The sequence below is a fragment of the Hordeum vulgare genome, chromosome 3H (assembly GCF_904849725.1).
Source record: "Hordeum vulgare subsp. vulgare chromosome 3H, MorexV3_pseudomolecules_assembly, whole genome shotgun sequence".
Classification (NCBI taxonomy): Eukaryota; Viridiplantae; Streptophyta; class Magnoliopsida; order Poales; family Poaceae; genus Hordeum; species Hordeum vulgare.
The window spans coordinates 13,290,573-13,303,345 of record NC_058520.1 but is presented as its reverse complement, the minus strand read 5'-3'; the positions used below and the strand labels follow the sequence as shown (position 1 = coordinate 13,303,345).

The 12,773-nt window shown below is 46.4% G+C and overlaps 2 protein-coding genes across 2 annotated transcripts; both read left to right on the top strand.

Annotated features, from left to right (window-relative positions):
• Positions 1-780: 780 nt before the first annotated feature.
• On the top strand, positions 781-1,804 carry LOC123439254. The gene is made up of 2 exons (XM_045115991.1): positions 781-1,438; positions 1,518-1,804. Exons 1-2 carry the CDS (start codon positions 812-814, stop codon positions 1,674-1,676), a joined length of 786 nt encoding a protein of 261 aa, XP_044971926.1. The 5' UTR covers positions 781-811; the 3' UTR covers positions 1,677-1,804.
• A 9,905-nt stretch (positions 1,805-11,709) lies between these two features.
• On the top strand, positions 11,710-12,773 carry LOC123442547 (LEAF RUST 10 DISEASE-RESISTANCE LOCUS RECEPTOR-LIKE PROTEIN KINASE-like 1.2). The gene has a single exon (XM_045118621.1). It carries the CDS (start codon positions 11,793-11,795, stop codon positions 12,660-12,662), a length of 870 nt encoding a protein of 289 aa, XP_044974556.1. The 5' UTR covers positions 11,710-11,792; the 3' UTR covers positions 12,663-12,773.

The window sequence follows — 12,773 nt, the reverse complement described above, 5'->3', positions numbered from 1 at the left end:
ACTTTTGGTTTAGAAAAAAAAAATGGAACATCTTACATTTGTGACCGAAAGGAGTATCATTATTATTTTTAGGATGTAAACAAAAGATGAAGTATACTTACTATAAATCGATATATAATTTCTGATTTTATGCATGTAACCAATATAATTAATTATTATTCTTGTTTCCTTATTTATCATGATGCATTAATTGTGTATTATTTCCTGCTTTCTTTGTATAAGGTGAAGATTATTTTTGTTTCCTTATTTATCATGATGCATTAATTGTGTATTATTTCCTGCTTTCTTTGTATAAGGTGAAGATTATATAATAAATGAAATTAATGTTCTTTGTTTATTTACTTATCAACATGCATTAATTGTATATACTTCCTCTGTTCCTAAATATAAGACTTTCTACTGATTTTCATATGAAATACATATGGATGTATATAGACAAGTTTTAGAGTGCAGATTCACTCGTTTTGCTTTGTATATACTCCGTAGTAGAATCTCTACAAAAACTCGTATATTTAGGAATGAAGGGAATGTTAATTATTTCCTTATTTTAATGAGGTGAAGATTGTATAATAAATTATATGCATTATCTTTTTTATTTACTAATCAACATGCATTAATTAAATATTAATTATTGCCTTATTTGTATGAGGCGGATATTGTATAATAAATTCCATGAATTATCTTAGTTTTTTGAGTTATCAACATGCATTAATTACATAATCTATTTCCCTATATATATGAGGCCGTGGACACCCAGTCATGATCACAACATAAAATCATGTCTGCACTTGCCACCACTCTCTTCGCAGCCATGTCTGCACTAACCCTCAAACTTTTGATCGATAAGAAGGCTAACCGCGTCTTGTACGCTGAGGCCGGGAGCGATGTCGTAGACTTCCTCTTCGGCCTCCTAGCGATGCCCATATGCATCGTAGCCAAGGAACTTGAGACCGGCAGTGATGGGGTAGGCGTGGCAAACATCTATGCCAGTGTCCCCAAAATGGATGATGCCGGGTACATGCATAGTAGTGTCGTGCAAGAGGCACTCTTGAGCTCGCATAGGCAAATGCTCCTCCAATGCCCCACCATCCGAGTCCCATATTGCCCACTCACGACGACTACAACACTCCCAGCGGCACCTTCCATGCGGGCGTCTGTTAACGGGACACCATCGTACCCACAACAGTATACATCGGTCGCTACACCTAGGCTAGCGCCTACCAGCAAGGCAACAGATGTTGCGCGTGGCTTCTCTCATCGTAGGTCCACCATAGACACCGGCGGTTACGTGCAGAGCTTGGTAACTTACACTATCATGGACGACCTCACCATCACACCCATGTCCAACATCTCCGCACTGGCGTTGATAACCAAGCTCAACAGGGAAAAGAAGGACCTCGTGTTAGAGGAGAAGTCCGTCAAGATTGGCGAGAAAGAGGTGGGACTCGATAAATGTGTATACTCAATCACTTATGCTTTGTTTCTTATGTTGATTTGCTGAATTAATTTACTTGCAGGCGTTGGATATTCTCAAGGCTTCAGTGAATTCCAGTACTGTCCTCACTGATGTGTTCCTTTCTAACAACAATACCGATGTCTCCCTATCCAAGAATAAAAGGGCTCATACATCCAATGGTGAGAAGAAAAAGGATAAGATCCCAGATTATTATATATGAGTAGGGATTGCACCATGGCACCATTTGGCTAATAAGGGTATGCATTGGACCATGAATGATTGTAAGGAATTTGCCATTTATCAATTTGCATTATCAACTACTTGAAAGCAATACATTTATGGGAAACATTTACGTTCAACGCGCCGACCGAACGCTCCGCCGGATGGGCACGCGCCTTCAGATTAGATACGATTGAGCGTTCACATTCAACAACCCGTGCGTGACTTTTTTTAGGCCCACCACCTCTCCTACCTTATCTCCTTCCGAAAAATACGCGCCTCCACACCGTGATGCACAGAAGCTCCCGCGATAGAGGTACTCGGACAGTGCCGGGGACGCCGCAACGGAGGTGCTGGGACCATGCGGAGGACGCCGTTGTGAGTTGTGCCGCGGAACCAGCATTTTGTTTGGCTTCAACCGGCCAAATCCAGCTGGAACCACAATTGTTCTTTGCTGCAACCAGCGTCCATTTTTGCTACACCCTGCATTTTCCATGCTACAAACGTTGTCGAGTTTTGCTACAACCTGCATTTTTCTGCGCTACAAACGGTGTCTAGTTTGTTGCAACCAGTGTCAAATTTTGCTACAACCTGCATTTTGCCGTGCTACAAACGGTGTTGAGTTTTGCTACAACCAGCGTCCAATTTTATTGTAACATGTACTTTGCCGTGCTACACATGGTGTTAAGTTTTGCTACAACCAGCATCGACAGTTGGAAAAAAGCTTCAACCGATGTAGAAAAAGCTTCAACCGCTTGTGAAAAAAGCTTCTACTTGCTTCGGGAAAAAATCCTTCAACCTTGACGAGGAGCGGCATGCGCGCAACTGTTGTCGGGCCCGTCGCGGCCGACAAGCGTGACCACCGTAGCACGAGAAGAACTGCTTGACGAGGGAGAGCTACTGCGCATGGGGCCGATCGAGAAGGCCCGCGTGCGTTGGTGAGAGATTGGGGATGAGGGAGAAGGGGATCTCGGCCAAGAGTTGCCACATCGGACGGACACAGTACGACTGGACGAAACTTTTGGACCAGCGCGCCGGCGCGTATCACCCTCCTAAATTTATGTATATGTCTATGAAAAACATGCTATCAACCGTTACCTAGGGAGACCTATCAAAACCATCCATTTTGCTTTGGGATCTGTACGTTTATTCAGCCATTCCCATTTTGCATTATAAATTCATCAAATCTTCTATGTCCTCCGCACCACTAATACTCTGGTCACCTCGCACTATTGCTATTGTCACCCAAACTGCCAGTTCTACTATTGTCACCCGGCCCATTTGCAATTTGAGTGGTGCCGGCGACAAACATTACACTTAATAAAAAAATGATACATGTTTTTGAATTAAATATTATTAAATAAATTAATTAGTTCCCATTTAATTATGAAAATAGTAGTTTCTGGGCACACAAAATAGGAAAGTGCCAACTACAATCGGATGGATCTCACTAATCTCGTCGTTGAAGATCTAGTCGTGATCCGGTCGACATAGAGGACACACATGCTGCTCGGCCCTATGATGACTTCATCCCATTGAGGTTGCGATGGAGAACGGTGATGATGGTGCTGGATCTAGATGGTGGATTAGGTTGGTGGACTTTGATGTTTTTGGATCCAGTGTGCTCGCGATCGGCTATGCAATCCTGGATGGCAGCTAGGAGGTGACTCTGGTCATGGAGTACACTACTCATCCTACTCGTTGTCAGGAAGATAGGTTGGTGAAGGATGATATGGGCAGGAGGAAGATGATCTACTAGGCGAGGAGGAGAGTGGCTAGGAATTGGAGCCTGCCATGTGGATCAGCAATGCCAGGAAAATGATTAAAGTGGCTAAAATGATCATCAACACGACTTGGTAGTTTTTTGTCATAAAATTAAAAAAAATCGATAGTTATCAGTCATTTTTTTGAAAGTGGTAGTTCAGTGACACGACAACCCCTAATGTGGTAGTTTTTGTCAAATTACTCCGTTTGATACTCTATCCCTTTCCAGCTTCTTACTTTTTGTCGAAAATATGTCACTTTACAGCTTGGTTGTAACCTTGTTGTTCTTTCTAGTTTCAGGCCATGTCCCTTTTCTTATTTTCTTTTAAAGAATTCAAAGTATTTGGAAATTCTTCAATATATTAATATAGTCCTCAGGTATATTCAAAATTTTCTAAAAAAAATATTGGCAAGATTCAAAAAAAGTTGTAACGGTCCAATGTGGCCCGATCCGTTGAAGCTGTTGGCACGTCAGGAGAATTACCTTTTTGCATGATTTCAGTAACTTTCTTCACACATCTTGGATGAAGCTGCGATGCATGGAGTTAGCCGCGCGAAAAATGGTAACAATCGATTAGGCATGATCTCTCTCACTCCCGGCTGGTTCTACACAACCAACAGGTGATGTTGATGATGGAATCTGCTCTCGCATAGGTGCAAGTGCAACGACAATGGCGATCGCGACGTTACCAACGTGTCCTCTCTCGCATAGTCTTTTCCTCTTCCTCTCTAGCATCGTCGTCGCCGGCGTCGCGGCGGCCACGGAGAGAGCCCCAAACAACAACACCGGCACCGCTTCCGCCTGCCCGTCGTACCGGTGCGGCCACGCCGTGGACATCCGGTACCCGTTTTGGATCGACGGCGGCGTGGACGTGAACGCCTCCCACCACTGCGGGTACCCGAGCCTGCGCCTCGAGTGCCGGCGAGACACGCCGGTCCTGCAGCTCCCGTCGGGCGATTACGCCGTCACGCACATCCTGTACGGCGACCGAACAGTCTCCCTGTTCGACCTGGGAATCTTCTCCCGGTCCAACACGTGCCCGCTCGTCGGCCGCAACCTCACCCTCCCGGACGGCTCGCCGCTGTCGCTCACGGCGAGGGACGCCAACCTGACCTTCTTCATCCACTGCTCCTTCATCGGCATCCCGGCGCACCTGGTGGTGTGCCTGGAGGGCGACGGCCGGCACCACTCGTACGTCTTCCGGGACGGCGACGACCTCATGCCGTACGGCTACGCCGGGCTGTGCCAGGACGTCGTGGGATTGCCGGTGCTCAGGAGGTCCCTCCTCGGCAGGACGGGCGCGGCATCCAGCGGCCCGCTGGACGCCGTCGTGCCGGCGCTGAACATGGGGTTCGAGCTGAGCTGGAGGCCGGAGACGAGCGGGGACTGCGGCCGCTGCGAGAAATCCGGCGGCCTGTGCGGTCACCGTCGGCGGGCGGCGCGAGATGCATGGACGTTCACGTGCTTTAGGACGGCGACGACGACATCTGCATGGGGCGCACCCAGATCTTCAGGTACAGGTACGCAACATTGTTTCGCCTTCAAACGTAAGATTCCACTCCGCAACTTTCTGTTTGCCTATATTATTACTGTCTGGCAGTCCCATTTCCCGTACTGGAGCATTTTTGTTTCAAAAAAGTTTGCTACTTCAGTTCAGACTACTCCCTCTGTTTCAAAACATTTGAAGTTGTCTTAAGTCAAACTTTTTTTAGGTTTGACCAAATCTGTAAAAAAAATGTTTTAAAAAGTTAGATCATACTGTATATATGTACTGGTGGAATAGTGTTGGTCGCCGGAGCCAGTCAAAACCAACAGTAGCCTAAACTCAAACAAACACGTTGCTACGAATGCACTCTAGCACTGCCCCGATGTTCTCCATCGGAAGGGAGGACTGGGAATTTTTATCAACCTTAGCATCAGTACTTTCGACAACTGCACTTGTTGTGCCTAAGCATTGCCTTTTTTTGCGAGGTTAAAGAGCGTTTTATTTCAAACAACTCGGGTTACAATCTCCAGATAACAAATCCTTATAGAATGGAGGGCTCGAATTCAACCATACCGCAGTAGAAGCATTGGTACGGCTATAATGAACGAGTTGATGTGCTACTCTATTCTGATCTCTACTAATTTTCAAAGGAATAAACTCTTTATCAACCATAAGAGATTTAATCTCCTCAGCTAAGTCTCCATAGGCCGACCTAGACCAAGCATCGCCCTCAATGGTGGCCAAAGCGTTTGAAGAATCTGACTCGACAATGACGGACATATCCGAATGCTGCAAAGCCAGTGCCATACCTTGCATTAAGGCATGAATCTCTGCTTTCAAGGCGTCGTTACAGTTGAATATATACATGTACGCGGCAAATATCAACAAACCATTATCCCTCCATAACACCATCCCGGCTGACGCACGGCCGTCCTGAGCGTCCACAGAGAGTGCCACCCATCCTATCGGTGGTGGAGGCCAATGCTTAGATGGAGCATGGTTAGTGTTTGCAATTTTTACTCGGCTGTGCACATAAGATGGCATCTTTCCCTTGATAATATTCTCCATGTTATACTTCTTCACAAGATTGAGAGATTTATAGTAGCCGTCTAAGTAGTCAACAGTTGCTTGCACTGTGCACCCTCTCTTTCCATGCGTAATGTCATTGTGCACCTGCCAAATCCGCCATATAGTCATAATTACAAGGTCTCTAACCTGCTCCGAACAATTTACCAAAAGTTGAAGTACCCAATCTTTGCCAGTATCCCTTAACATCGAATCATCAGGTAGTGGCCATACAATACGAAGGCCCTCCCACACTTGTCGAGCATGCATGCATGCAACAAGTGCATGGAAACTATTTTCTCTCTCGTTCCCACACACAGGGCAAGTATTGTTACCTGGAATATGACGTCGATTCTTGGCCAAATTAGTGGCTAGTGATCCAGTCGTTGTTCGCCAAGCCATGATCCGCATTTTTAAAGGTACTTGAGACTTCCATATGGAACTCCATATGGTTCGGCAACCATCTGGATTGGTGCTACTCGCACCACTAGCAAATACCTCATCGTGAGTTTCTGTTGCTAATTTGTACGCCGACTTAACCGTAAAAACTCCACGTGGCTCGGGAAACCAGCCGATATAGTCACATCTGTTTTGTGGGGAAATGCGGATTTTGAGAATCTCAGTAACATCCATCTGCCAAAAATGTTCCTCTAAACGATGGGTGATCCAAGCACCATTGTTATCCAAAAAGTCCGAAACTCTATTTAAACGACAATTCCTCTTAGGGGTAATAGGCCGAAAATCACCACGGCGAGGGATCCAAGGATCTCTCCAAGTCCTGACCGACGCGCCATCCCCTATCCTCCAAATTATTCCTCTCTTCACGAGATCAAGCCCATGCAAAATGCCTTTCCAAACAGCCGAAGAACGTCCAGTAAAAATTGAGTCCACTATATTCCCATTTGGAAAATACTTAGACTTTAGTAACCGAGCACATAAACTATCCAACACATCAATTAATCTCCATGCTTGTTTTGCCAACAAAGCTTAATTGAAAGCACGCATGTCCCTAAACCCCATTCCCCCCTTACACTTCAGGAGTCTCAATTTGTCCCAGCTCAACCACGCCAATTTCCTTTTACCCTTATCTACTCCCCACCAATACTGTCTCATTATCTTAGTAAGTTCATCACACACTGAAGCCGGTAATCGAAAAACACTCATAGCATAAGTGGGGATTGCCTAAGCAACTGATTTGATCAAGATCTCCTTATTCCCTGCAGACATAAACTGCTCACTCCAATCAACTAGCCTTTTACGCATTCTATCTTGCGTAGTTTCAAACCTTCCTTTGTGCATTCTTCCCTCCGGCACTGGCAACCCAAGGTATTTGGGTTCAAAAGCTTCACTTGTGATCTCCAAAATCTTCTGTACTTCCATGCAAACCATGTCATCACAATTACTAGAAAAAAGGATGGAACACTTTGATGGGTTTATAAGTTGACCCGTCGCTAGCGTATAAGTGCTCAACAAACCTTTCACCATAGTTGCTTGTAATTCTGTTGCTTGAAAGAATAATAGGGAATCATCCGCAAATAACAAGTGTGAAATCATCGGTGCTCGACGACAAATTTTAATTCCACCAAGACCGTCCTCCGAAATGGCTTTATTCAATAACCGAGACAACGCTTCAGCAACAAAGAGAAATAAGAATAGGGACAAGGGATCACCTTGTCTGAGACCACGGGACGGTGTGAAAGACTCCAATAATTTTCCATTCAGTTTTACCGAATACTTCACTGAAGAAACACATGCCATGATCCAAGAAATCCACCTCTGCGAGAAACCCCATTTTCCTAGGGCCTTCTCTAAGAAAACCCAGTCCACTCGGTCATATGCTTTTGACAGGTCCAATTTATAAGCACAACACGCCGGTGAATTATCATAAATAGATTAAATATAATCGATACACTCAAAGGCAATAATAGAGTTGTTTGTGATTAATCTGCCTGGAATAAAAGAACTCTGGTTCTCCGAAATTAGTTCGGAGAGAATAGGTCGAAGACGATTTACCATGCACTTGGAAACAATATTATATATCACATTACACAAGCTTATAGGACGAAAATCCTTAAGTTCCTTAGGGAAATGAACTTTGGAAATTAAAACAATGGATATATCATTCACTCCCTCCGGCATCACTCCCGTTTCAAAAAACACCAACACTGCTGCAATAATCTCCTCCTTCACAACTGCCCAGTTACGCTGATAAAAATGAGCTGGAAAAGCATCCGTACCCGGGGCCTTCAAAGGACCGATCTGAAAAAGCGCATCTGAAATCTCCTTCTCAGAAAAAGGAGCACAAAGCATGTTATTCATCTCCACTGTTACCTTCTCTTCTATACTGTCAAGCACCACATCAGGTGTCAAGGTTGGGTCCTTTGTAAAAACTTCCTGGAAATAAGATCGTGTCATCAACTCCATCTCCGAGGGAACATTACACCACGTGCCATCCAACTTACGCAACCGCTGAATGTGATTACGCCTAGCTCTCCATACGGCCATGCGATGCAAATAATTCGTATTCCTCTCTCCTTCTTTCAGCCAAGTTATACGTGAACGTTACAGCCAGAGCATTTCTTCCCTATATAGCAGCTCATCGAGCTCATGCATCTTTTGCTTGATCAAGACCCGCTCAGCATTACCATCCTGTAAACTGGACAGTTCGGACCTAAGCCTTTCAATGTCACGCAACACATGACCAAAGTTCTTTTTACTCCAAACTCTCAAGTTCCTCAACAATTCCTGAAGTGATTTAGCCACCGATCCCAGGTTGCCAACTGGTCGGTTCCTCTCCCAAGATTTTGCGATGATATCCTGTAAGGCAGGGTCTCTTTCCCACATAATTTCATACCTTGCAGCCCCTGTCCGCCTGTGATCGCTCACCATCGGTACCATCTCAAAGACTATAGGGCAGTGGTCCGAGCAAGAAGTGGACAGGTGTACCACTCTAGACGCCGAAAAAAGGTCACGCCAACTTTCATCCGCACACACCCGATCCAACCGAACACGCACATTGCTATTGCCAAGATGTCCATTATCATATGTGAATGGTATCCCCGAGAAGCCCAGGTCTTCCAACTCGCACAACAAAAGACAATCCCGAAACCCCGCCATTTGCGTCTCGGATCTAAGATTTCTTGACATATGTTCGTGCTGCCAAAGCGCTTCGTTGAAATCTCCACAAACAATCCACGGAAGTTGCGACACCGCTCTCAAGCGAGTCAAATGATCCCACATGAGGTAACGGTTCTCTACCCTTGGCTCGCCGTAAACAAAGGTCATACGCCACTTCTTATCTCCTCCTTTATCCTCCACACTGATATCAATATAACGTTGACAAGAATCCAACACCGTGACCAGCAACGACTCATCCCAAAATAATGCAAGGCCGCCACTTAACCCAGAACTATTCACACACAACAAAAACCTCTCAACCCAAGCCTCCATCTCAACTTCTCCATCTTCACAACAGCTTGCCTTGTCTCACTCAGGAAGACAAGCTTTGGGGAGTTGGTTTTGGTGAGGGCTTGCGTGGAGATCCAGTTAACAGCGGCCACATCTTCTCATTTTCTGACATGTACATTTCGATAGCCAGTTGTGACCGTTCGCCGGGGATCATCCTCCTTTTCTAAAAAAAAAAATACTGTGACCGTTCAATCTCTAGTGACAACATATTGTGGGATTGTTGCCAGTGGTAGCACTATTGGACCGTAGCCCTGTTTCCCGAAAAATATTCAAGCCTTGGCTAAGAAAGGACAATCCTTACAAAAGAAAAGTGAGTTTGAACTGTAATTAATTGGCTTTAGTCCAACACCAACATTCATCAAACAGTCAGCCAACAATCCATAAAAAGCAACTATTTCTTATATGCACTTTAAGGAGGGAAATCAAGCTTTCGAGCATTTCTCCGCGAGCTTTCCACCAAAAACGTTAAAGCTCGACTATCTATATATACGAGCCTTTGAACAAAATTCAATGGGCTCCGACCAAAGAACTGGAAAATGTGGAAATCCAAGATCGAACAATAGCGATTCTAACCTCCCTTTGTCGATGTTGGCAAACCATGGCGGCCATACCTCTGTCGATGTTGGCAAACAATGGCGGTCATAGCGACACATGTAGGTTATGAGGGATGAGAAGAAAAGAGGAAGGAGACGACACTCCACACACATCGACCAACTACTATGAAGGCTAGCATCTAGCGCACAACAAGATACTAAAGTTCAAGGATGTCTTGATCCTCCGCGTGCGGAGGAACACGAGAAAGAGCTTGAGAACATGTTAGAGAAGACAGATAATGGAGGGAGGGGTGTGGATTGATTAATTTGGAGAGGGGAAAAACATATATACAACATATCGGGGCACACATAGTATTTTTTTAGGAAAGATCATCATGACCGAGCTTGATTCAAGGACATTGTGTTATTTCATGATTTGAATACAAGCATACTTTGTAAAAAAAAAAAAAAGACCTTAAAGCACAAGTCCATAAGTGTGTTGACAATGCGAGTCATAGGTAGTTGGTAGTTAGTATTAAAAGTGAGTGAATAGCTGTAAGTAAAGGACCAAAGGTGTAGGAGGATGGTTGGTGAAGACAAAAGCTCATTGCTTTTATCTTTTTCTTTTCAGCCTTGCTAAATCTCGCTCAGCTGAGACTTCGTTAAATCTCAGTTGATGCTATATTCGTAAGTTGTACATTAAAATTCGTGTAATTTTTCATTTGCTTTTTTTTTCTTTCTTGCATGTTAGACTGAGACTTGATTAAATTCCAATCGACTGAGACCAAAGTACATCCTTTTATTTCCGAAGGAAGAAAATGTTTTCCCTTGGTTCCATCTTTTTGTTTTGAGGGTGGTTCCATCTTTCTATTGATGAAAACAAGACCACCTGAGTAACTTTTACAAGCTCCCACGCTGTATCAGCTGGCTGTCAAGGCGGGTTTCACGATTATGTCTAAACAGATGATCTAAGATCAACCATTATTACAGTAGCAGGATCAGGTTCAAAACTTAAATTGCCATTTCTCACTTTCCTTTTTGCTTGGTCATCTCCATTTATTCACTCATAGCTAGTCAGCCTTGCCGTGCCAGCGCCGGCGGCTCGATCGGTCGCCGTGGATGCTCGGATAGGCCCCGCGTGGATGCGTGCATGCGGTCATGCAGGCGTAACGGCTCTTGTCCGATACAGAGGGACTCCTCCTGAGTCAAGTCTACCTAGACAGAAGCTTAACATGCAAGCTCCTACTGTATCATGCTCGGTCGTTTACAAATTATTACTACAGCGCGTATGCATGAATGGTACCATCTCCCGTGCCGTGAACGCGGAAAGCCGGATAAAAATGATATGTTCTTGACTGCCCCGGCACTGAATGTGTTATTCGCCCACAGCCACAGGACAACAACGATACGGTAACGACCAGAGCACGCGGCTGTCATACTTTACTTGCTAGTACGTAGAAGAGAAGGGTAGAGGGAGAAAGGTTGTTTCTCCCGTGCAGTAGGTAAGGATGCGTTCAAACCCAAACCCGGACCGACGACCTTCCTCCGGCTCACTGGCAACCGGGCCAGCGCCGCCGTGAGGACCCGCGTGGCGGGTGAGCTCCCACTCGCCGGTGAGTGTGCCGTGGTCATGTCCACTTCAGTCAAACTCCGTGACCACGAACAGTCAAACACACCCGGCTTCTTCTCATTCTCAGCGCGCGATCCCCTCATGCATCCTCCTCAGTTCATCACCCCGCTCTCATTGCAAAGCTATTCCAAGCCGAACCCATCCACCAAGATCGACCGATCGACGCGTGGATGCATCCGCTTCGTGCCCCGGCACCCGCCGCCGCCGCTGCAGCGCTCTGCTCAGCCACACTGCTACTATCAATCGTAGCCAGCCACGCCATCAACACCACGACGGCGCCGCCGTCGTCGCCGTCTTCCTGCGAGCCGGCGACGTGCGGCGGCCTGCGCATCGCGTACCCGTTCTGGCTCGGCGGGACCCACCCGCCGGAGTGCGGCTACCGGGCCTTCCAGGTCGGGTGCGACCGCGACGGCACGGCGTCCCTCAAGAACTCCATCTGGAGGTACCAGATCCTGGAGATCTCTTACGAGAACAGCACCTTCAGGGTCGCCAACTGGGATCTCTCCGACGGCACCTGCGACATCGAGGTCCACGTGAACGCCTCCTCCGACCTCGGCCTCGCGCCCTTCAGCATCAGCCCGACCAACCAGGAGCTCTTCTTCCTCTACAACTGCACCGACCTGCACGCGCGGCCGGCGCCGCCTACGTGGGCGCCCGTGAACTGCACCAAGGGGTCCAACGTATCCACGTTCAACTCGTTCGCGTTGCTAGCCGGCGCGTACAAGCCCGACGACAAGTGGGGGGCCGTGCCGGGGAACTGCACGGTGTCGATGATGCCGGTGCTGGGGTACCCGGGGGCGACCGGCAAGGACTACTGGCGGCTGATGAAGGGCGGGTTTCTACTCGACTACACGGCCGGCGACTGTGAGGCGTGCAAGGGGAGCGGTGGACGCTGCCGGATTGACACCGACTACGATATCTTCCAGTGCCACTGCTCCGACGGCGTGTCCTACCTCGTCGTCTGCGGTCAGTACCAGTTCATCTCGTGTTTACCTCATTTTAGATTCCGTACACCTGTTACTTATATTAGTAAAGTTTAGCTAAATGAGCACCTTATTACGTACTAGTATTATTACTCTCAATGATCTACACGCTTTTATATTTCTTTACCGAGGGACTACTTTATAAATGAGCTTATATGCCATTATTAT

Excerpts from the sequence above, each read along its gene's own strand:
- LOC123439254 (XM_045115991.1), top strand. The coding sequence starts at position 812 with ATGTCTGCACTAACCCTCAAACTTTTGATCGATAAGAAGGCTAACCGC. Across the intron at positions 1,439-1,517 it reads TCAAGATTGGCGAGAAAGAG|GCGTTGGATATTCTCAAGGC; the intron begins GTGGGACTCGAT and ends ATTTACTTGCAG.
- LOC123442547 (XM_045118621.1), top strand. The coding sequence starts at position 11,793 with ATGCATCCGCTTCGTGCCCCGGCACCCGCCGCCGCCGCTGCAGCGCTC.